The 27,017-nt window shown below is 31.9% G+C and overlaps 1 protein-coding gene across 4 annotated transcripts in view; it reads right to left on the bottom strand.

Moving 5' to 3' along the window:
• The window catches only part of Nipbl (NIPBL cohesin loading factor), a 178,679-nt gene that overhangs the window by 62,403 nt on the left and 89,259 nt on the right, over positions 1-27,017 (bottom strand). For 3 of the 4 annotated variants that reach the window (XM_076857381.2, XM_076857383.2, XM_076857384.2), the window contains exons 7-11: positions 25,283-25,443; positions 24,450-24,546; positions 20,790-21,416; positions 12,443-14,068; positions 1,656-1,838 (exon numbers count right to left, since the gene is read on the bottom strand). In XM_076857381.2, coding sequence (XP_076713496.1) covers positions 1,656-1,838; positions 12,443-14,068; positions 20,790-21,416; positions 24,450-24,546; positions 25,283-25,443 — 2,694 coding nt within the window. The remainder of the gene's footprint in view (positions 1-1,655; positions 1,839-12,442; positions 14,069-20,789; positions 21,417-24,449; positions 24,547-25,282; positions 25,444-27,017) is intronic. The other variant, XM_076857382.2, reaches the window with a different exon arrangement.

The raw sequence follows: 27,017 nt of genomic DNA, 5'->3' as shown, positions 1-27,017 counted from the left end.
TAAAATAGCATCTCTCATAATGGAAAGTAAGGAAAAGAACAGGGGTTGCACTTAGGATAAACATGAGACCTGTGTGGCTCTACATTTTACACTTGGCGGACATTTCTAATTCTGCGATCCTTTCCACTTGTCTGTGAGGTAGCTTCAGAATTCTCATCAATTTAATAATACAGGCAGCCACTATCAATTAACTGGAATTGAAGTAAAATTGAAAATAAATCTGTAATTAAGGGACTTCTTGGATGTTCTAGAAGTGGTAACATATTAGGGAAGGGAGTGGAGTCATGCATATGAAAGGGAGGGAGATTCTGGGCCACCAAATATCCTTTCTCTGTTTACTTGCCCAAGCTAATCATGTCCCCATATGACCAAATGTTGATTGTAATAAAAAAATTAACCTTAGCCATTTTAATATACTGTGTGTAAATACATCTCAAGGTAATACAAAATTATAACAATCATACATATAATTAAATATGTCAGATTATGTTTGCTGTATATTTTATTTCACTCTTAAAACTGTTCAGATTTGTTCAGTCATAGTCTACTGCTCATAGCTCAAGAACTCACAATTTTAAAAAGGTCAGAATAAATGAACATTGGTTAAAAACTTTGGAGGTGAAGAGCTTCCATCAGCAATATACACTTAAAAATGGCAGCATGCATCTGTCCTTCCTGCCCTTGCTTGTCACACCTCAATCTATGGATACTAGGTGGAAAAGGTAGAACACACTGGTGATCTTCCCACTTCTTTTGGTCATTATGACTAAGTCAGTTGGCACACAAGTGAAGATCTCCCATAGTCTGTTTCCACTGAATGCCGTTTAAGTCAAACAAGGTTGTTGACCCCTCTTGGCTAGGCTCAATTCTCTTGCTCCAGAAGAAGGAAGATAGGGATAAAAGAGAAGAACTTTTTCAGTGGGCCAGTAGGAAGACAGGCGAGGTATAGCAAGTCTAGTGCAAAGACAGGTGATCACAGTGTTGTAGAGAGGTAGCTGTGTAGTGAAGAAGCCAGCTCTGGAAAACAGTGAAACAAGGGAGGAATTCCAGGACACAGCTGGGCAAAAAGGAGAAGCCAGGTCCAAACCACACAGATAATCCACAATGTGGCTAATCCATTCATAATTTAGTGATAGTATGGTTTTAAATATTTCTTCAATTGGCTATCTCCTACGTGTCCTTTAAGACTCAACTCAAGTGTCACCTCTTCCAGTAAGCATTCTCTGAACCCCCACTCTGATTTTGATGCCAATCCAATGTGTTCCCATATCATCCTAGATTTAACTATTACCACTGTACCACAACCATTTACTCAATTATTTCCCCCAATAGAAGACTCTTTGAGACAGGGGTCACATCTTATTTGTATTTTTGTTCTCGGTGCCTAGCATATAGTAGGAGCTTAATAAATGAACACATACAGATACATACCTAGTGCTTAACACTAATTATAACTCATTTAAAATATTTTTCTTGGTGCCAACTGATCTCATCTTTCATATACTTTTAAAATATAAAGAAAATAACTTGCTATACTAGATTCTAGATTATTAAAAATTAAGGTTACTGTGCTCTTGTTGACCCCCTGAATTATGAGACAAACACATAAATCTACCTTTTAAATTCTTTTTTTGAAAAAGTTATGTGATACTTACATTCAAAAGCTTCATCACTATCATTATCTTCATCTGAACTGATTTCAGCATATTTTGGCTTTTCATTTACTGTGCTACGCTTGCGTTTGTTCATTTTCACACGTTCACAAAGTGGCATGGTGGATTCAATTTCTGCCAGGAGTTCAGGGGGTAATTCTTTTAACACTGATTGATCTATACTACCTATTAATGAAAGGTAAGAAAAAATTTAAATCTGAATATAAAAGAAATATTTTAACCAAATTAATACAATAAAAACAAAATATTAGTATTTGCTTTATAAATCACCTTTTCATTTTAATCAAATGGTTTTGCATTTACAAGTATAATACTCTTAACCCTAAACTGATAATACAATTTATGTGTGTATGAGGCATATTACTATAATAATGAATGGTAGTTACATCATCAATTTTTGATAAAATGGTTTCATTTATTCACACTGATTAAAAAAGCTTTTTGAAACTAGAGATCCACTGGAGTTAGAAAAACACCTCACACAAATTTGTTTTATACATGTCTGGAGTAGGCTTACATTGTATGAAACTAATGCTACTCCTTAGTATAAATGAGAAGAGTTGGAGGACACTTATCACCTACCACCTCTTTCTCTTCCTCTATGATGGTGGCAGTTGAGTATGGTGGCTTGGGCAAGAACTTTATATGTTTTTAATCTATCACTGTCTCTTTGAGAAGCATATTAATGCCTTTACAAAATGGAGAGTTTCTTTAAACAGACAAACCAATATATATTTAAAAGAACATAACAGAAACATGTAAGGTGAGATAAAGGGACTAAAATATTTAAAAACAAAAATGTATACAACTTAGCAAATTCAAGTCTGTTAAAAAATTAACTTCATATTTCATAAAATAAAAATATTTTAACATATTACAATAAGAAGCATTAACATACTACTGAATGCTGTATACATATATATAAGCATACACATATTTCTGTTTAGAAATAATTTATTATCATCTGCCTGACAGTTTCAAAATAAAACAGAAATAGCAAAAGCTATTTATTTGGAATAATTCATCCTTGATGACTACTGAAAAAGACAGATTTAACTTACTTCACTTACTTATGTAAACCTTTTGAAGGAAAGTATAAAAATAATGTCTTACCTCATAAATTTCATGAATTTGAAGCAAAGAGTGTCTTAGTGGTTTACAGCAGAAAATATAAGCAACTTATAATCAACATTAAAACTATCCTTAACACTCAAATAGTGTTCACATAAAGATTAAAAAAAAAAAAGAAAGAAAAATACTTATCAATTAAGATATATTTCAAAAGTCTCAAGAATAAACATATAATTCAAGAAAAGGAATGCAACATATTAATCTCAATGGAAGACTAAACCCTCTTTATTCTTTTGAAGGTTTTACTGAATATAATGGAGTTTCAGTAACTTTCAGTCTTCTGTTCTTCTAAGGACATGCAATGGAAACAATTTTACCCAAAAAAGATGCAATACTGGTGACTGCTACTATTCTAAAGACTTCACTGCTGAGAATCTTGTCAAAAAATTTGAGTTTAACTTATCTGTGTCATTTTCAACTCATGCAATATTTCTTTAAATTGGCTCAACAAAATTTTATCAAGAAGACCCTTTTTTTTAGAATAATGGTATAGGTAAAAGAAATTACCTGGAGCTTTGCATTGTCACTATTTTTCAGCCCCAAACCAAACACACTCTGCATCTTAACTTAAGAGTCTTCAATGCTCTAAACACGTCTAATTTAGTGTGTGTGTGTGTAATTGGATTGAACCCAGGGGCAATTTACCACTAAGCTACATCACCAGCTCCTTTTTTTTTTGAGACAGGGTCTAAGTTGCTAAATTGCTATATTTGCTAAACTGCTGAGGCTGGTCTCAAACTTGCAATCTGCTTGCCGCAGCCTCCCCAGCTGCTGGGAGTACAGGCATGTACCACTGTGCAGGGCTAAGTATGTTTTTGATGAAAGAATCAATTCATAATTTCTTGCATTCACTTACACATGTACTTCTTGTATAGTTCCTGAATTGCCACATGTAGCCTTTAGTCCATTCACATTTATTTATTTATTTATCTATCTATTTATTTATTTATTTGTTCTAGGGATTGAACCCAGGGTCTCCTCTTGCATAGTAACATACATTTCACCACTGAGTTACGCTTAAGCCACCAGCAAAGAATTTATTTAAAAGATTTACCCAACTGGTTGTTTTTCAGAGATTAAATTCAGATCACAAAAGTATACTGATTTGATACTAATATGCTAGAATTAATAACATCCTGCAGATACGCAAGACTTTGATTTATTCTTTCTCTCTTCTTACAAAAGTTCCTTACAGCAATCAAAAAACAAGAAAGGCAACCTGAGTCTTCTATCTAATAATGCAAGTATCAGTAGTTCATCCTCCTTCTCTAAATTAACAAGAATACGATCATATTTAAGAACACAATATTCTCTCTGAAACCCTGTGCAATTTTGAAAGTTACAGGAACATAATTCAGTAATCAAACTTTCCCCCCACTCCAAAAGATGACTTGACTTGGAAAAAACCTGAAAATCTTGCAATGGTTAATGTCTCTCAATGTACTGTCCTCTAAAAGTGAACCCTGCTTCATTTTGAATTGAATTGTTTATTCCAGAAACGTATGCATTTCCTGAACTAATCACATCCTTTCTTTTTTTTTGGTACCAGGGATTGAACTCAGGGGCACTCAACTACATCCTCAGTCCTTTTTTTTTTTGTTTGTTTTGTTTTTTAAATTTAGAAACAAAGTCTCACTGAGGTGCTTAGTGTCTCACTTTTGCTGAGGCTGTCTTTGAACTTGCAATTCTCCTGTCTCAGGTTCCCTAGCCACTGGGATTACAGGCATGCACCACTGTGCCTGGCTGCATCCTTTCTTTTTATGAAGTACTTTACAAATGGACTCAAATCCCTTGATTGCAAAGGGTAAGAAATAAAATAACTTTCTATACTCACCCCAGGATCTTTTTTTTCGGGGGTGGGTGCTGGGGATTGAACTCAGGGCATTCAATCACTGAGCCACATCCCCAGCTCTATTTTGTGTTTTATCACTGAGTTGCTTAGCACCTTGCTTTTGCTGAGGCTGGTTTTGAACTTGCGATCCTCCTGCCTCAGCCTCCCAAGGAGCTGGGATTACAGGCATGCACCACCATGCCCAGCTCACTCTAGGATCTTTAAAACATTATCTTTAAAACATTATCCCCCAGTTTCAACAGAAATGAATAAAACAGTGAGTCTTTCATTTGGTTATATTCTTTCTCTAGAATTAAGAGGTCATCCTTTAAATAAAAACATAACATCTCACTATTTCTTAACACACTGATGATTTTTAGGGATTACTGTTGTTTACCAAACTGTTTCCTGGAAACTCAGAATGCTAGTGCTTTATGATTACTTTTTCACTTCATTTCTTTTGTCCCAGCTACTTTATTCTTTAAAGCAGTTATATCAATTATTACAAATTTTTATGTTATTCGCTTGATGAATAATGCCATTTTGTCAGTTTTGTGAAATGATAAACACAACATTTACATTCTGACAGTAGTAAGACCAAACACACATGTACTCTTAGATATGTGATATTTTGGCAATCTTGGATTTCTAATGTAAATCACTCATAGTAGCAAATTTGCCAGACTATTTAAAATACAAGTCTTTTAGAGACTTAAATTCCCAAAGATTCACTGATTTGATAAATAGCAGTGTGTTTTGTTTTTTTTAAATAGAAAACAACCATGAGATTAAAACAAATTACTCTAATTAACAAATCTTTGAGGACTAAACTATCAGTCAGTTTGAATAGTTTGAAATTAGTCAAACCTCACATAAATCTCCAGATTTTATAATCACATACACACACACACAAAAGTTGGGCTGGCATATGTTTCAGTGACATTCCTTCCAGTAACTGCCTCATATAACACAGGAATATCATCAAACCAATCTGTAACTCCAACTAGAGGTAAACAAGGGCAACAAAAAGAAAAAATTAATAGTACAGATAGTCAATGTGCCCTTCTTGTGGTCCTAAACGAATATTGTTTGAAAACTTTTTTTTTTTTTGGGGGGGGGTAACAAATAGTACCTAAATGTAAAATAACTACCTTTTTGAAACTACTGAGAGAGAGTACATCCAAAGACTAAGAACTACTATTGACCCAGTCCTGAAAAATAGTAAAATTTGAGAAACAAACAAAAGACAGCAACCTTAAGAAAAGCTAAAAAAAAAAAAAAATGTGGGGTTAAACTATGAGACCAGGGATGGTCTTTCCACCCAATATACCTAAACTAGGGTTAGAGAGGAGGATTGTGCACTAGGAAGTGAAATCCTCAGTGAATACAGAGACATAGATCAGTGAATAAAAATTGTGAAGTCACAAAATGTTGGCTTCCAAGGAAGAACTCTGACATATGTATCTGAAAAATTATTTGGTCAAAGCAATAGAAAACTAGGAGAAAGAAGATAGCACTTTTTGGTACTAAGGTTCACATGTTGAGTGAAATCATTTCTATGGTAATATTAATAATTAGCAAAGTAATAAGAAAAAGGATCTCTTCAGAATTGAGGTGGCAATACCTTAATTTAAGGTAGCATGGGATCAGGTATATTATATCATCAAGAAGAGTCAGAAAACAATTAAGAGGGATTTACATTTTATATGACGGTTCAGGATAACTGCAAGTACAGCATGATGAGATAATATGGTTTAAAGTTGTCTTACTTTTGACCAAAAAAAGCAGAGATCCCAGTTACTGGCTGGAAACCTAATAATGCTTGCTTAGAATTACAAAAATAATTTTTTTAAATTAAAAAAATAGAAGCTTAACAAACAGGCATTCTTCTGTAGCTGACGGAGGTGTTCAGGGTCAAATCTACAGCTATTTTCTCTTTCTGATGGTATTGGGAAATATTCCCGGAACTAATACAAAGAATCACAATAATCTATTAATTGGCCAGTTTTTAAATTTTAGCAAGTAATTTTCAAGGTGTGACTGAAACAAGTTGTGGAATCAATTTTGTGTGTATGTGATTATAAAATTTGGAGATTTATGTGAGGTTTGACTAGTTTCAAACTATTCAAACTGACTGATAGTTTAGTCCCCAAAGGTTTGTTAATTAGAGTAATTTGTTTTAATCTCATGGTTGTTTTCTATTTAAAAAAACAAAACACACTGCTATTTATCAAATCAGTGAATCTTTGGGAATTTAAGTCTCTAAAAGACTTGTATTTTAAATAGTCTGGCAAATTTGCTACTATGAGTAATTTACATTAGAAATCCAAGATTGCTAAAATATTAATGTGTTTATGTGTGTATATTAGGACACAACATACATTTTCTTTCTTTCCAAACATCATTAAAAAATTTTTTTGAAAGTCCTTTAAACTTCATTATTTACTTCTCTCACATAGGAGTTAATTCATATTTAAAAGATTTTTCTAGGTCAATCTAACTCAAAGTGTGGGCTTTAGTCAATGTTGTTAAGCTAAAGGTTCAATGAAAGATAATTTGATTAACATGTTCAAAATTAGTCTGATTTGATTTTACTCATCATAACTTGATAGAATTTGGTTACCTTATATCAGAGAGCTTATTTATCTACAACTATAATTGTGATGTAAATGTTGATATGAATGTTCATTAAAATAAAACCCTGGATTACTTAGAATTATAAAAATTTTATGTAAATCTTAGAAAGCACTATACCCATCTTTTAAAAAAAAATAACTCATGACTTAGGATCATTATTGAAAAGATCCAATTTTCCACTATGTTGTACATTCTATAGAAGTTAACTGTAATACACAAGACTACTCGAGACTAATATGATCCAGGCTTTGCCTCCAAGTTCATAGGTTTGCTTATACTGCACCAGAGCGGTCATTTTCTAGGAGCAATAGCTAATGTCTATGTGAAAGGTGTGGAGAACTTTTAAGTAGATGTTATAAATTTATTAACTATTTTAGAGAGTTATACGTATTAGCATTATGTACTTCCTATATCTCATTTATACTGTCAACTATGTACAGAACATGTTAAGGTTGTGTAGAATTCAGAAGAAATGGAGTCAAGGATAAAGAAATTCACAAGTGATGTTTATCTTAATTATTTTAATCAATCTGATCAAGTATTAAAATGTATTATTAGGCAAAGGTAGAATGCTTGCCTAATGTGTGAGGTGCTAGGGTTGATCAAAATAAGTTAAAAAATAAAATGTCGGGCTGGAGTTGTAGCTCAGTGGTAGAGCACTTGCCTAGCATGTGTGAGGCAGTGGGTTCAATACTCAGCACCACATATAAATAAATAAAATAAAGGTCCTTTGACAACTAAAAAAATAAAATAAAAAATAAAATGTCATTAGCTATTCAATGGATGGACTACTATTACATTAGGTTGGATGTGTACAGAATTATAGTGCTTTCTGAAAAAACATCTTCTAACCATATCAGTTCATATTTTCTGATAGCTTTATTAATACAATGATGTTTAATATTAACCAATCTTGTCATCATATTTCTCCATTGTACTCTAAACATCATTCAAATGTTTTTGTTTCCTAAACTTGCCATGTTTCGCCCCGACTCTTGTTCTCAAAATGTGTGATCCCCAGGAACCTCCTCCTTAACAGCTTCTACATTGTTACCATATAAAATTTAAGAACTATATAGTTACCTATATCTTTCATGAAGTCATATACTTGATGTAGTCATAACTGTATTGTGTTTGCAGTATCTAGCAGTGTTAGGGATGCTGAAGATGTTTAGAAATATTTGCTGAATACTTAATGTAAGTCTAGAATGAATATGTGGTCTTACAAGAAATTTTTCCAGATGAAAATTCTTTCTGATATCCTGAAGTCAGTTCTTAGTTATTCTATATTCAATTAGAGAAGTATTCCCATTAGGAGAAAAGTATTATAAATATTTCAAAATTAACAAACTTAAAATATTTTAAAAGCAATTTAAATCCGAATAAATTATACTCTTATATGTTTATTATATGTATAACAATGTTAGTAATTAATATACCTCCACTATGTGAAGGTGAGTTCTTAGTAATACTAATTATCCTGCTAAAAATATATATGGTTAATTTCATACTACAATTACAAATATTGAATAAGAACTAGAAAATAACAAGATAATATAGTTATCACATTCAGCTATATAAAACTTCCATTTTATATCAGGCTTAGTAAAAACAACTTTGTGATATCAAATTTTTCCCGATAAAGATTACAGCATATTTCTTAAAGGCATTGACTGCAAGAAATGGTGACTACTACTACTAGTAGTTGGAAGGAAGCGGGGCGGGGAACAAGAGAAAATGGTTTCATTGGATATAAAGATATTTTGAGACACTATGAAGTATCTAAAAAAAACAGTCAAGCTATTAAGGTTTGTAATTACTGATGTTAAGTTGTTAACAATATCTATAGATGATAATCACACTGGTCTTTAAAGATCTCATAAACTTTAGAGTAATGATCTGATAAAACTTTAACAATGAAGTATTTTTTGGCATTTAAAATACTGACTGAGATAGAACAAAAGGTGTTTTAAAAATTTAAAAGGTTTCTAAAAAGATTATTTTTCTCCCTCACCACCAAAGGGAATAAACAAGATGATGTAAAAAGAGAATGGGACTGATATGGAGCCCATCATGGAAAAGCTGCAGATCAAAATTCTTAAATGGAAATAAATAGACATGAATGAGTGGGTTTCCTTTAGATCTTAACAAAAATGAGGTAGTTGACAGGATGAAAAAGTTATTACAAAGTTTAAAGATCAGGAACTTCAAGGTTAAATAGCTCTTACACTAGGGTGTATAGGTGGGAACACAAGAGATGTGTGAACAATTTTAATCTTCACACAAAAGCTTTTTCAAACATGGGAGCACCATCATCTTGGCTCATTCAATAGACTTTTAATATGCTCTTTTCTATGAGGTTTTATACTACATACTAGGGATAGAAACATATCACCACAGTAATGAAATCTAACGTTAAATTACTTTACATCTAATATGCTACAAAAAGAAAGAATAAATAAATTAGAAGTCATAAATCTATACCCCTACCACACATTCAAAATTTATCATCTTAAAGTATATTCAAGGATTTTATATTACCCTGAAGAATGAATATTTAATATATGAACATCAAGTAAAATACTTAAAGATGAAATTTTATGGCTCTTTAAAGAAAGGGAATCTACTCAGAATCTTGGCCCAAGGAATCAACCATAAAAGCATCCTAATAATACGCAAACTAAAAAACAAAACAAAACAAAACAAATTCATCAGCAAAGAAAATCCCAAGTAATGGGATTTATTACAAAGGGTCATCAATCTATAACTGTGCTTCATATACAAGTAATAAAAAAAATCCCCACAATCATTTAACTCATGATTGCTAACACAGTAGCAGAGATCTTTTTTTTTGAAGCAGAGATCTAAATAAAACAAATTATAACATTACTTAAAAAATATATATATATAGTTCCTAAGACATAAAGCCAAAGTCATCTCAGCTGGCATCATGAAGTAAACCTAACAACTTACATAATGTTTTTTATGAAGAGCTCTCTATATTATAATTGCACATAAATTAATATCTGTGTATATACACACAAAATGCACATGTACACATATGTATACCACTCTAATAGGCAGACACCTAGTCTAAATACTAACATGAGATATTAGGTACACACATTTCCATTAAAAAACACTTAAGAGAAACACATGTCAGCACTAAAAACACATTTTCATAAGTAATAGAATTACAAGTGAACAAACCATGAGAAATAATAGTCTTAATTAGGAGATATAAATTTCCTTATGTTTTTTTAAGCATTTATAAATGACTCTTTGTTAGAACAGAGCTTAGAAAGCAAGGCTAGTATAAGCTGACAGAGGGCAGGGAGAGAAAAATGGTCCAGATCAAGGAAACAAGAGGGTACCACTTTCCATTTTTCAACTGACTCTTCTAAAACTTACAACTATGCTCTTTATAAATATAATATATCCCTAAACTTTCATTGAAAAATGTAAATAAAACCTTTATATAATTATGGTGCTAGCTTCCACATCCTATAATATCTTTTATATTAACAAGTAATTTTGAAAAGACACATTCAAGTTAAATAAAAAAGATGGCTTATAAATTCTGTAAGTCTGACTGCCATGTCTTAAAAGCTATAAACTTCACTAAAATAGTGCAAATATTAGTTATTCATAAGGTCATTTTTTTCATTTTTAAAAGAAAAACAAAGTGAATTAACATGGAAAAAGTTCATGTTTAATAAAGACCAAGTAAAAATAAAAAGATTAGCTATAAGTCACTTCTTTGAATAAAGAATTCTTTATAATACAATGTTTTTGGTAGACAAGCTACAATAGTATGCTACAAAAATAATAATCATTATACTTATGTATCTGCTAAAATATTATAGGTGATAGACAATTCTGTTTTCTATGATGATGCCAATCTTCTCTATTTGTGCTGAACAATACAGTCATCAATAGCCACATGTGACTACTGAAGAAGTGAGTTTTTCAACTTAATTTAAATTAATTTGAATTTAACAGCCAAAAACACTATGACTACCATGCTGGACAGTGTAAATCTAGATTTCCTAAGTTCATAAAGTACAAGTCCTTAGTGAAACTCTTTCATACAATGAAAATTTAATATTAACTTTCAGTTAAAACTATGTTTCAATTTGCTTAAAGTATTAGACTCCATGGGCATCATAAGATAAATCCTTGTATTTTAAATATGAATACAGAAAGGAACATAAAATTATATTTACTATACAAATTGCTATTATATTCTCAGCACTTACAATTCTGTCCCCATACCCAAAATAATTGTATTCAAGCAACCAGAGAATTTCATCCAAAAATCATGCAAAAATAACACCAACTCTACCTCAACGAATTTAACAATTTAACCGAATTTATAAGGCAAATATCATTTTCTATTACCTTTGCATACAATAGGGAAAACTATCCTTCTGTTGCTGCTGCAGTAGTACTGGGTAATCACTGAACTACAGCCCCAGAATTTAAAAAATTCTAATTTGTGACAGGGTCTCCTTAAGTTGCCCAGGCTGGCCTCAAACTTGTGTTCCTCCTGCTTCAGTCTCCCAGGTAGCTGGGATTACAAACATGCATCATTACACCCAGCTAAAACTACTTCGAAAATAACCTTACATACAATTTTCTAAATTATGCAACTTCAAACTATTCATGATAATTAAATCAGAGAGAATTCCATAAAAAATATTATAAGACAATTTTCTTAAAATAATTTATATTAGTTGTTATATACCACATAGCTTTACTGTGAGATACTAGATATTAAAATTCAACTCACTCTCTCATTGCAAAATGGAGTATCTCTACAGGCAAAGGAACTTTTGGGAGAGTTAAACATTTATTCCAATACATCAGTCATTGGATTAACAAGCAACTTGCAGAAACATTTGAAACTAAACATTGAAAGAACTTATCTCTATAACTAAATAGAGATAAAATTAATTACTATTAGAGTAGTTCATGTAGGGGTGAGAGAAGAAAAAGTTCATTGAGAACTTTTTATCTGTATTCCTGAAACAGTCTACTATTGTTTTATATAAAGGTTCTATTTTCATGTAGTAGTGCTTTAATTTTTATAGATTTTCATTGTTTGAAACTTAGTAACTTTCAAACATAAAGCTGATTAGAATACAAATGACATCAGAAGTATTCTTACCTTTATTTGACTTTGTAGGCTTATTCTTCATAGACTTAAGGGAACTTCTTGATTTATCCTCTCTATCTTTAATTAGTTTCTGAACATCATCCAAAGACAGTTTTTGCAGAACCACCACAGGCTTAGCTCCTTTATTAAGATCTTCAACTAATCCCATTTTTTCTACTTTGTCTTTCTGCTCTCCTTTCAAGTCCATTTTCTTTGTCTCCTGAGTAATATTGCCATCTTTATCCCTCTTGATTTTTGGAATGACAAAATTTTTCAATGCACCAGACCTGCCCCCCAACAAATAACTTGGAAATTCTGCCTTATTGTCAGGGTGTGCTTTATTACCATCTACTTTACTTCTGTTACCTTCTGTCCTTTTGTCATCTTTACTATTTGGTGATTTAAAACCAGGTTTATCAGGTCTTGATTTATTAGAATCTCCTTGTTTAACACGAGGACTGTCAGGTCTTGATTTTTGTTCCCCAGAAGATGGTCTTTCCCTTGAGTCCCCTGATTCATGCCTGTGTTTTCTTTCTAGTTTGTCAGTTTTTGAACCATCAGTTTTAATGCCATGTTCATTTCTACTAGAGGATCTCAATGTTTCTGGTCTTCGTATCCTAGACTGATCCCCTCGATGTCGTTCTGACTCACCCCTGTCATCTGATTTTTGTTTACTATCATGGTCACGTCTTAGCGACTCAGAAATTGATCGCCCATCAGGTCTCTGCTTTAAGGCTTCAGCTCTTTCTGATTTTACCCGAGGTGAATCAGATTTAATATCCTGTTTATGTTTTGACACTTCAGGTTTTTTCTCTGCTGATGGCTTTCCAGAATCCCTCCTATTTTCATGCCTGTGTTTTGGTGTTTCAGGCCGGCCTTCATTTTTTTGCTTTGGAGTTTCAGGCCGGCCCTCACCTTTCTGCTTTGGAGTTTCAGGCCGTCCATCACCCTTCTGTTTTGGGGTTTCAGGACGCCCATCACTCTTTTGTTTTGGAGTTTCAGGTCGACTTTCACCCTTTTGCTTTGGGGTTTCAGGTCTTGATTTTGTTGTTTCTGACCTGCCATTGTTTTGTTTGTTGTCATTTGGTTTTGTGTCAGACAGTCTATTTTCATTCTGTTTAGGTTCAACTATGGTGCTCTCATTTTGTTTAGGTTCGATAGTTCTGCTCTCATTCTGTTTAAGTTCTTCTGTTTGGGTCTCAATTTTAGTTTCTAACTTACTTTCACTTGATTTTGTTTCCACCAATCGGTTTTCATTTGGTTTAGATTCTGATAACCTACTTTCGTTTTGTTTTATTTCACTTTTAGGAAACTCAGGATCAGACTTTTTTTTAGGTGTTTCAGGATGGTTTTCTGGTGTAGATTTAAGATTTCCAATAATATCTTCCTGAAGAACAGAAACGGGTGCATCATTACATTGTTTTATTTCTTCAGGCTTTTTTATGGAGTCTGAATCCTGAGTTATAGAAGCCTGAGAGTCCACTCTTCCTGCCTGATGAAGATCAATGCTAACCATTAATGCTGGCCTTGACCCATTTCCCGTAGAACCCGTCTCCTGAGAAGCTGGTCTATTACCTCCTGTAGCACCCCCAGCCTCCTGTGGGTAAGAATCTTGTTTTCTTTTTTTCAAAGGCTTATCTGAAATTTAAAGATAAATATTCAATATCAGTAATAGACATATTCTTATTCTATTAAAAACCTATGGATTTTGACTATCTTTTTAAGTCATATTTTTAAAAAAATATAGAGAATGCAAAAGTAAATATGTCTTACTATTTTTTAAAAAGCATTTTACATAATGCTTTTTAAATAAATAAAGGTTTAAGGGAATCTTCACGCTTGCTGGACTTCAACAAATATTAATGACTTTCATTTAAAAAAGCATACTTTTTAAGTATGTAAGTACAAAGATTTAAAAGAACAGAATTCATAATATATCAAAAACAAATGCACACTTATGTTCATGTATGTTAAATATAAACCAGATTCTTTATATAAGAAAAAAGACAACCAGCTACAAAGCATACATTCTCACTTAAGGCAATTTAAACTGTTAACCACAAATGATTAAGAACCCCATATCTATCCATATACCAAACAGGAAATATACTATATATGTAAGTATGGAAAAGAATGAAACAAGAAAACTTAAACCATGCCAATGAAAAAAGGTTAATGAAGAAAGTAAGAAAAAAGTTTAAAAATCAATAATCTGTCATTAACTTCTGATTCAGAATTCAAAGTCTTCAAGTTGTTAATAAAGTAGGTGGAGTTCAAAAGCTAACACACAGTATTACATAGAAGTAAATTTAGAATAAGGAAACAACATAAACCATAGGTATCAACTGAAGTACATAAGAACTTTTAAGATAAATTCTGTCTTAAGCAACTTCCAGTGACAAAAATACTTCTGACTTTTCAACAAAAATTTTTGTGGGTTTATATACTGACCTCAGAAAGAAAGAATTGGAATATTCTAAAATGTAAGGACAAACACACACATAATCACAAATCCACACTGCAATAAAGTGTTACAGTATTTTTTTAAGTTATATATTTCTGTGCAGGATTGTACTTCTGACTCCAGATTGCTATGTCACTTGCTATAAATTGACTATCTAGTTAGTCCTTAAGCATAGTTACATTTTAATATATTAAAGTATTTGCCTACTTTACTTGCTGAACTGCTTGACTGTTTTTAAAAGTCAATAAAAAAGGAATGTCCAGATTCTTATATGACATTGACTAAGGTGATACATCATTTAAGGAAATAGTATCACCAAGTTAAAAGTTAAACTGAAGAATGAAAAGCAGCCCTTTATTGTTAGGAAACAAAGTTCAGGGGAAAAAAAAAACCAAAACTTAATGATAAATGATTCTTTAATACACCAAAATTCTACTGTTTTGTTCTCAAAGTGAGAAGCAGCAGTTCAACCCAATTTAAAAATCTAATCAAATGTAATTTACTTTGTGGGTGGAGATGTGTTTCAGTGGGTAGGATGCTTGCTTAAAGAGCGGGAGGACCTTAGTTTGATGATCTCATTCCCAGCACTACCAAAAAGGGAAAACAATTCACTTTGGATATTTGTTAGTTATTTCTTATAAAACTAAACCAATCTACTCCTTCAGTCATCTAGAAGTCAAAAATACCATCAAACATACTTCATCTCCAAAACAATTAATAATAATAATAAAGTATGCTATCATTAGTTTATCTTCTAAAATTATAACATGGTAAGAATTTATATAAAGCTTTCTGCATCAATACTTAGGAAAAATACTCAGAATACTAAATTTATGTTTATAGAATCCTTTTTAAATGTCATAGAAAATACTTTAGGGCATACCAAATAATTACTAGCTTATAAATAGAATGCTCTATCACCATATACTCTTTACCTTAAACCTTTATGACAAGAACCCAGAAATTCATATAGTATAGCCTAAGACTTTTATTTTTATGCAGTATGCTTTAGAAAGTCATCAAAATGGCAACCTAAGCATATTTAACAACTACAATGTTATTGGTTTCAGGCACCTGAAAATTTTTGCAAAGAAATGTATGGCATATTATTTTATTAATACAAGTGAATTTTTTTTAGAAAAATATTTAATAGCTTAGAAGGCTAATTTTGGGCGGGGGGGGGCACCAGAGATTGAACCAAGGGTTCCGCAGTCCTTTTTAATTTTTAATTTGAGACAGGGTCTCATTAAGTTGCTTAGGGCCTTACTAAGTTGCTAAGGCTAGAGATCCTCCTGTCTCAAGTCTTCCACGATGCTCAGACTGTAAGTGTGAGCCACCATGCCTGGCAGAAGGTTGATTTTTAAATGATCAAAACATTTCAGAATTATCATTAACTTTATTACAATTTACCTCTTGCCATTAAGATGGAAATTGGGCAAGTAAGTCAATTTCAAAGAAATTATCAGGTTCAATCTATCTTAAACTATAGATCCTATGATTATTTGAATGAAAATATACAAAAGCATTTGTATGTAAGTAATGCATTAAGATTGAGAAAAACCTTAAAATTTTTCCTACTATATGTAAGATATCCCTAAATACAAAGTTTTAATGTTTCACCTATTGAAAAGTATTTCACCTTTTCTGTAAAATCAGGGAAATTTCACCCTTTTATTGTAGGGATTCTTGGATATGTTAAAAGCACTCATTTCTGATTTACTTGGTCTGATTCAGTTGAATTTATTCCTATGAATTTACTCACTATGAATTTATTTCACAGTCACATAAGTCACCTGTCTATTCACTTTTGTAATATCTTCATTATATCATAACCGTCATCTAATGATGGAAACCCATCTCTGTGAAGAATGATTTTAGTATTTGGGACACTGATTACCTTTAAGCCCTCTTCAGCATCAGGAAACTTAAGATTAGCTATCAGAATTCATATACTCCTAAAGAAAACGTAAACAAAAGGATACTACAACAATTGCCATCCCGATTCTGATATTTAAAAATAAGATCCACTCATATAGAAATTCTAAACAATTATGCTCATAAGAAATAAAGTATCACTTAAAGACATTACATGTGATAACTGAAAGCACAATAATCATATACACAATAGCCAATTAAGAAAAATGAAAACATCCCACACCTAATACAAAGTATAGGCTGAGTGAATCATCCTATTCTTGTCCAAAATCTCAGTCTCTTTATTCCAACTGATAGTAGGAAATACAGGTTGAGAATCCTTACCCAAAATACTTGGAACTAAAGTGTTTCCAATTTCAGTATTTTAGATTTTTGAATATTTGTATATACTTTACCAGTTAAACACCCTTATCTGAAAATCTGAAATTTAAAATCCTCTGAAATCCGAAACTTTCTAAGTTTCGGATTTCAGAGCATTTTATATTTTTGGATTAGGGATGCTTGATCTGTAATTTACTTCTTCTAAGGGTTATAGTGCAAGAGTATTATAACATTACAAAAATATTAGTAAAGCTATGCCATTCCTTGTACTTGCTAACATGGAAAGTGGACCTTGGAAAAGATGAAATAGGCAGATGAACAAAGAAACTTCCTCTTTGACAAAAGAAAGCAGGAATGTCAGCACATGAAGGAGTTATTAATGTCAATGACAGGTCATCCCAGAAGCAAAGATGATTAGCCCTTTAAAATTAATTTATATAATTACAGATGTTAATAGTATTAGCAAAAAGACTGATAAAAATGTCCTTTTGGACTATTATAACAGAGTATGTTACAGAATTACTGTATCAGTGTATACATAAGAACTGTCTAAAGAAGGAAAAAAAGGCCAAAGGGACAGAAATTTTCTAACAGCCAGAAAAGGGTCTCCTAAGTATGGAACCAGGGTATATTAGGTTCTACTACAGCCTAGGTAAAAAGACTATTCTAGTCTCTTTCTTGAATTCCATAGTTATCAGCTATGTTTGCTGAAGTTTTTTTTTGTTTGTTTTTGTTTTTAAGTACTAGAGACTTACACGGTCTCGCTAAATTGCTCAGAGTGGCCTTAAACATGTGATCTTTCTACCTTGGTCTCCTGGGTAGCTGGGATTATAGAAATGCATCACTGTGCTCAAGCTAAACTTTATAATCTTATTTATAAGATATAAAGTTTTTATTTCTGGTTACTGAAAGGAATATTTCTGATAGCATATAATATTGGCAAACAAACTCAAGACCCAAGAGCACAGCTCTGAGTAAAATCATGTAGGTAAGTAGTCTTGTTTACTTATTTCTCATCACTAATAGTTGTAAAAAAAAAAAAAAAATTCTTAGTGCCACGTACACTAAATACATTAAAAGTCAATTTGGGGGCTGGGATTGTGGCTCAGTGGTAGAGTGCTTGCTTAGTATGTATGAGGCACTGGTTTGATTCTCAGCACCACATATAACCAAATAGTTCATTGACAACTAACACACACACACACACACACACACACACACATAGAGTCAATTTGGAATTCAGTCCTAAAAAGTAAAAATAAGATAATCAATGATGAAGTATTTCATCGATCAAGGGCTGATTATAAAATTACTACTTCGTTAGAATTTCACTTTGATTTGTGACCTCACCTAAAACCTCGCAACAACATATATGAACCTTTAACCTTTCCAAAATCTCAAGGTATTTCACACACACACACACACATACACACTTCCATCACACAGTGCAGAAATTGAATGCAAAAAAAAAAACCAACCAGGTTTAAATCAAAGGTTAGATTCTAAAAGTAAAACAAACCTATGGAAAACAACAAACTTTCAGAAAAACAACTTAGAAATGACAACTCTAATATGAAGCCAGTAAAACCTACTTTAATCCTGATAGCAACAGAAAACTATATCTTCACCAAAACTGTAAACCCAACTCTGTTCATTGAGCTTTTAAGTTACCTTTGTTATGGCCACACAATCAGATTACAGAAAACTGTTTAGATAAGTGAAAGTAAAACATACATTATAACTTTTCACAAGAACAGTATATCTTGTTGATTTTGTTTATTCTCCAAAGAAGTTAGCAGCATAAAACAAGTGTGCTAATATGCAAATACAACTATTTAATACTTTTACTTTTGTTCCATTTCTAAAAGTAAACATTTTGTGTGCAACAAATGTGATACAATAAAAGTTCAGGAAAGTTTTTAAAAATTTCACCATTTCGTTTTTGGTTCTATCAACAACTACTAAAAAAATCATTTAAAAATTACACTCCTTTTTAAAAACCCAATTTCCCATAACAGATTAAATTTCATGCAGAAATTCAGTTCTCTGAAATTTATATTACTGGGTCAGACAATCACTACTGTGCATATTTCTGGCAAAAAATGACTGTTGTGGGATTCTGGAATTTGGAGTAGATTAATATCAAGAGAAGCTGAGTAATTTGCTACCATCATTTGACATGCATATACTTTTATAAGAGGTTAAAGAAGGACATACACTTTGGAATTATATCATTTAAAATCTATATAATTTTCTGCACCTAATACTACAAAGAAAGAGACAAGGAACCAGCTGCATTTTATTTCATCCTTAACATCAAAGATTTATGTAGAAGTTAAAAAAGCTAAAATCCTAGTGTCCTAGCCAATAAAATACTTTCAGCAATCTCTGTACTGCACCTATTTATGATTTACATACTCTGCAAACATTGTAGTATGTCTAAATACAGTCTATAGTTTCAATAATGCTAAAAAGTCACCATGACAGATGATATAATATGAATCTTCGGCATGTTTCTTAGAATAGGAACAATTATTTAGTCACATAAGGAAGAAGATCATATAAACATGAGCTCTATTCAAGCTGTGTTCTAATAATTACCAAGGGATAAAATATTAGAATAGTTTATCAATCTAGAATGTTTTAATCATAAAAATAATTTACAAAGCATATTTTAGGTTTGGATTATATCAAATGTGTGTATGTATTTGCAAATACAGCAAATTCATAAATTATTTACTAATTTTAATAACTGATTCATTGGTCTCCCTTAAATATCATTCTTCTTAATTTTTAAAATAAATTTTATTTATTTCAATTAGATAGATATGACAGCAGAATGTATTGTGATTCATTGTACACAATTAGAGCACAACTTTTCATTTCCCTGATTGTACATGATATAGCATCATACCATGAGTGGTTACACATGTACCTAGAATAATAATGTCCATCGCATTCCACCATCTTTCATATCAAATATTTAAGAACATTCTAGGGACTTACTTTTGTTTGATTAGAATGTAATTACAAAGCATTAATTAAGTAAGCCTATAAACTCATAGAATAGGTGGGTCGTCTTCCAACTTGATCTTAATATATTAGTCAGATAAAAAGGGAACAATAACTAACCACCATAAAAAGATCCTTGCTTAAAGTTTGCTATTTACTTAAAATCTTTTCTGTAATTTGCTCATTACAAAAAAAAAGATCATATATCAAGATATGCTTATTAACCTAGTGAAATATCTAACTACTTAATAAGCCTACACATAAATGTTTCTTAAATGTACTTGCTTTAAAATAATTTTATAGTATTTAAATTTGTTTGGGGGGAGAAAGTTGAAGATGCACACTTACACTAACATAATTTATGAAAAAAGCATGTGATATAAAAATTGTTCATTTTAGTAGAAAAATACAAGCAAGTAAAATCATATAGTGCATAACAGATGACAGATCTGCAGTAGAGAAAAATACCAAATCTGCAAGTTGTTTTGCATAAAAAATGAAATTAAGAATTTAGTTTCTGAGGTATAAGAATTAGTAAAAAAAAAATAATATATATATACTTGAGAAAAGACAAAGAATTAATTGCACATTTGTCCAGATGTTGAAGTGGTAATGAGATTATCTTACCTTTATCTTGAACTTCTTTTGAAAAGCGCTCCCTTTCAATAGCAGATTCCCTCTCTATTCGTTCAATTTCAGCCAATGCATCCAATTCCACTTCATCATATATAGGTCCCTGTTGTGATACCTGTTGCTGATTCTGTACCACAGAAGTCTGGGGTTGTTTTGTAGCAACTGAAGTGTTCTGTTGTAAAACAGGCACTTGATTTGCTGGAAGGAATGCTGTTTGTTCTTGCTGTGACAAACACTGAGCAGCGTTTAGTGGGCGGTTTATATCCTGTGGAGTAATGGGTGTTTTTGAAGTCTGTCCTGGGTACTGCACATTAAAAGGAATATCATTTTCTGAAACATTGCTATTTTCCATACCAGAAAGCATATCCTCTTGCTGGTCCATGTCTGAAGACCTAACACGAGAAAGTCTTAATGTAAGTTTAGTAGAGTCCTTGGATGGAGAACTAATTATATCATACATTGCAGCTTTCTCACTCTGGTCTTTTTCATCCTTGCCTAATTTCATTTTCTTTTGTTTCTTTTGTTTTCTTTCTGGAGAATCTAACAAGATGTCTGGTGGAACATCCCGAGGTGATGAACAAGGTAGAGGCTGAGATTGTAGAATTAAAGGTGGTCTTGATCCTAGAAAAATAATTCAATAGAAATAATCAGTTGTCCTCATTTTATATTCTCTTATAGTGTGATAGAAATATTATAAAAGTGACAATATAGTAAAGATAGAACAAATATTAAAAAATTATCTCATGTAAGCACTTTTGTCAGAACTGAACAAGATGCTTTATATATCATTCACTTAATTTAAAAAATATTCTTGAGAATTATCATTGTTACTATTTTGCTAAAACGGAACATGAAGCTCACAAAGGTTAAGAAATTTGTCTAAAGTTTTATAGCTAGCAAACATGAAAATGTAGAATCGGATTTGCCTAAGTCTGAAGTGGAACACACCATTACGCCTTCCTATTTGCAGAAGTTTATGTGATAAATGATACACACTATAGAATAAACTTGAAAATCCAACAATTCACTTAAAAATCAAATTGGAATAACTGCCAATCCACTCATTCTTCAAAACTAGTTGTAAAAAAATAAGTTCATAAATGAAAGCTTAGGTTTCTGACGAATAATCTATTTATGAGATTGGAAACAGTAAATTTTAGGACCATTTAAAGATTTCTCTCCATCATCCTCCCTCAAGTGTCAGAAGAAAAGTGATTATCTAATTCAACCACCTATCTCCCTTTGTACCTGCCCCCAGTATAAGTTATTTAGACTTCCTATACTGATGATAAGTATCTAACTTTGATGGCTAACCTACAAATAGTGTTACTCTTTAAGCTGTTTTCTCTTGCAGAAGCTGGGGTTTTAATCCCTAAAAATACATTATTATAAGATTAAAATGGCTCATAAATGCAAAACTTTTACCACACGAAGAATGTCTCTTATAAAACAGTTGAACACTATCTGGTGAATAAAATCTTTACCATATCTTTAAACATATCCCATGTTACAGATGGCTATAATTAGACATTTTCATGCACTAATAAAATATTAGTTATATTGCATATTAAGTAGCTATGTTAATTTTAAAACGTGAAGTATTCTTTTATATATATATAATTTTTTTTAGTTGTAGTTGGACATTTATTTAGTTATTTTTATGTGGTGCTGATGATCGAACCCAGTGGCTCACATGTGCTAGATGATCACTCTACTGTTGAGACCCAAGCCCAAACGTGAAGCTTTCTTTTCCAACAAAATCTAATAAGTAAAATTACCTGACTATAATTTTTAAGTATTTCTAAAACTTCCAGCACCTGAACTTAACTTAATAAATTCATATAAAAAATATTAACTAATGACTTAAAGAAATGATGGAAGGGTCCACGAAGGATCAAGGATCACATTCTTTTTTTCTGATACTAGGAATTGAACCTAGGCGTATTTAACCTCTAAGTCACACCACTAGTCTTTTTTTTGTGTGTATTTTATTTAGAGACAGAGTCTCACTGAGTTGCTTAGGGCCTTGCTAATTTGCTGAGGCTGGCTTTGAACTTTCCTCCTCAGCCTCTGGAGCTGCTGGGATTATAGGCGTGAGTCACTGAGCTTGGCTCAAAGATTAACACTTATCGGAGACCTAGAAGAACAGACAGAATTTTAACAAGCAGAAATGAAAGCAGATGTGAGATTTAGGAAGGTAACAGAACAGGATATATTTGGTAAATAAAGAATTATGATGACTTCAAATTTTAAGTCAAGATGATGCAGGACTGGAATTATATTAAGAGAGATAGGAATAGAAGAATAATGCTGAAAATAAATTTGAAATACAGTAGGTATAAGAACATTTTGCCTGAAAAAGAAACATTATAACTTTGGAGACAACACTAGAGCCAAAGATTAATTTAGGAGCCCTGTTCCCCAAAGCAATCAATGTTGCCATCAAAACTGAGTAAAAGAAAGTCAGGCATGCTGGTGCACACCTGTAATACTAGCAACAGGGGAGAATGATGCAGGATGATCACAAGTTTGAGGCTAGCTTCAGCAATTTAGTAAGACCCTGTTTCAAAATAAAAAATAAAGGGGCTAGGGTTGTAGTTCACTGGTGCAGGTTTGCCATGCATGTGAGGCATGGGGTTCGATCCTCAGTACCACATAAAAATAAATAAAATAGGGATGGAGTTGTAGCTCAGCGGTAGAGCACTTGCCTCACAAGTGTGAAGCACTGGGTTCCATCCTAGCACCACATAAAAACAAAAAAGGCATTGAGAGTCCATATACAACCCCCAAAAGTTTAAAAATAAATAAATAAAATAAAGGTTTTATGTCCATCTACAACTAAAAATGTAAAATTTAAAAAAATAAACAAATAGGGTTGGGGGTATGGCTCAGTGGTAATGTATCCCTGGGTTTACTCCCCAGTAAAAAACACACTACCCGAGTAAAAGAGCCAAGAAAAAAAACACAATGATAGTTAAATAAAAAGTACAATGCCAGAAATTTTGAGAAATGAGAGTAGGGAAAAGACTTAAAAAGAAAAAAGAAAAATGAGGAGGAGAATAGAAAGAAGAAAAAGAAAAAGAAAAAACATCAATGAAGAGACTAGGAGAAAAGCAGGTGAGCTTAGTATGAAATAGGCTTTTTTAGAGTTGAAAGTGATGACGACTGATCAAACATTTCAAATATTTAAGAGAAATTAAGAAGTTGTGGTTTGAGGGCTGTGGCTGTGGCTCAGCAGTAGCACATTTGCCTGGCATGCATAAGGCACTGGGTTCCATTCTCAGCACCACATATAAATAAATAAAATAATTAAATAAAGGTCTATCAACAACTTAAAAAAATATATATGTTAAAAAAATTAAAAAGCTTTGGTATGAAAAGATCACTGGATTTGGTATTGAGAACAATAGTGGATATACCTGAGAACAATATCAAAGGGTTAACTGGGATTTAAAGAACATGGTTGATGAATAAATCAAAAAAATAGAGACAAATTTAAATCCCCTGATCGAGACCTGCTTAAAGGCAGGTTTACTACTTCTTCTTCTTCTTCAGCTAAAAACAAGATAGTACCATCTGGTATCTTTTTAAAAAGGTTTAAGTTATTTACTTGACTTTAAATATGCTGAAGGAAATTTTTAATTCAAATACTACCTTTAGGGGTTCCATCGCTTCCAGCAGGGGAGCATACTGGCTGTGGAGACCTCAAAGGAAAAGGTGCAGCATTTCTCATTGTTGAAGAATCTCCATCCTATGACCAGAGTACAAAATTTGTATTTTGCATGCTAGGAGAGGTTTTATAGATATCTTAGAAAACCAGTAAAAGACATAAATTAATGACAGGTAAAGTGCTGGAATTTAATAGCATAGTTCTTCTGCACTTCCCTGTTTTCTTCCTGATATATCTTAAAGAACTGAAATTGTATCCAAAAAAATCAATAGTCTAAGCATGGCAATGAATAAGAAAACTGGTACTACTCATATGCTCCATTTTGGTTTGCCATTTTCTACAAAAAAAGCTAGGAACAATCTACAAGGCTATACATGTCTTCAGGACAGAATCCATTGTTATCTGTTATCCTTAAATATATGTAGCTTACATGAAAATATAGCCAAATCCACAATAAAGCAAATTTTTAATGTATCAAGTATTTTAATAACACCAAGGCAACATTAAATTTCAGGGAGGGAAAAAAAAAACTTTGTACTGAGAAGAGGAGCCAGGTACTAATAAATAAAGGGTCATTATTTAAAGACACTATTTTGGTGTAAGCAGTATTAAATTAAAATAGAAAGTTAACACTGGTCTAGACTGGAACTCTGGGTACAGGAACCATGTTAACAGACTTTCAGTACCTAGCATAATTCTTGATACACAAAAATTATAGACAGTTGGTGTCCTTTAAATTGTGGAGTAAAAATGCTAGGTTATGTGACAAACTCTAGAATTATTTTATTACCTTAATGATAACTAACATATTACATACGTCACTACTTAGCCTGTGCACCATGTGTAGGTAGTCGTCACTTGAGCCATGTCTAGGATTATCAGCATGATGATTAGCTGAATTGCCAGATAACGGACCAGACACTTTATTATCATGTATGTTTCTCAAACCACCTGCAACAATGGGACTTGATACTGATGCTAGAATAAGAATAAAAACAGGTTTATAAAAATAAACTTTTAAAATTCTTAGAGAACAACTGTTCACAAGAAAAATTTTAAGCATGCAGAAATTATAGAGAATAATATAAAATGAACACTCATATATTAATTCTCAATTTGATCAAACTGTGTCAGATATCATTCAGATCTATTTTTGAAAAATAAAATATTACAGATATGGTTGTATCTCTGTATTTGTATATTCCTTTCCTCTATTCCCTTCCCCATATTTCCTAGAAGTAACTACTAATTTGACGTAAGAGTTCACTCTACCTACGCATATATTTACACTTTTATTGAAAATGAATATATTCCTAAATAATACATGGCATTTTGGGGGTTACAACATTGTAAATGGCACATCTATATATCTTTCTATAACTTGCCTTTGAACACATTGTATTGAAGCATACCCATTTTTTAAATATGTAGTTGTATTTCATTTGTGTTAAATAAATAATTACATATATTCTGCTGTATAATGTACACAATTTATTAATTGATATATTGGGACATGAAGATTGCTTTAAATTTTTGGCTCTCATAAACAATGCTGCAATGTATAATCTTACACATGGATCTTTTTACAAATAATATGAACTCTGGGCATCAATTCAAGTAAAATGACTGCATATGCCCATATTAAAATCTTAATAAATATTACCAAGTAGCTACTTATATTCATCAGTATTATATGATAATTCTGACTATTCTGCCAATAATTTTTGTCATCATGACGGTGGGAAACATCTCTTTCAGTCACTGTAATGTGTATTTTCTTGATTACTAGAGAATCTAAGCATCTTTTCATGTATATTGGCCATTCAGAGTCTCTCCTTAACACAGTTATAGAAGGGCAGTCTCCTACATTTTCTTGTAAAAGTTTGATAATTTCACATGAAGATCTTTAATCCATGCATAATTTATAATAGTGATCCAGTTTTACTTTTTTCTATGAGTATCTAATTATTTCATACCATTATTTAAAAAAATAATTCTTTCCCCTGTAAAAATATAATACCATATGTATAACATTTTTATTTGTTATGGGTATATTCCTAGATGCTTCATCATGTTCAACGAAAGTAACAATATTTTTCTTCCCATACGTATACTAATATTTTAACAAATCTTGATTCCTGTTAGCTTATATGACTTGCCTTTTAAAAATATTATTCTATTCTTTTTAGTTGTAGATGGACACAACACAGTTTTTTAAATTTATTTTTATATGGTGCTGAGAATTGAACCTAGTGCCTCACATATGCTCAGCAAGTGCTATGCTACAGCCCCAACCCAATATTATCCTACTCTTGAACTTTCATTCTTTTATATGAATTTTTGGAAGTAGGTTAAGTTTCACAATAACTGGTATTTTTAGTAATACTGTATTGAATTTACAGATTTGGGGAAAACAATAATCTTTATCCTACTAATGAGTCTTTCCATCCATTAAGATGTTATAGCTCTCCATTTTCTAAGTCTCCCTTTATTTCATGATTTCACGAGTTTTATAATTTTCTCCACAAAGGTCTTATATATCTTTTATCAAA

Source organism: Callospermophilus lateralis, chromosome 5, assembly GCF_048772815.1.
Source record: "Callospermophilus lateralis isolate mCalLat2 chromosome 5, mCalLat2.hap1, whole genome shotgun sequence".
Lineage (NCBI taxonomy): Eukaryota > Metazoa > Chordata > Mammalia > Rodentia > Sciuridae > Callospermophilus > Callospermophilus lateralis.
This window is presented reverse-complemented; position numbering and strand designations above follow the sequence as displayed.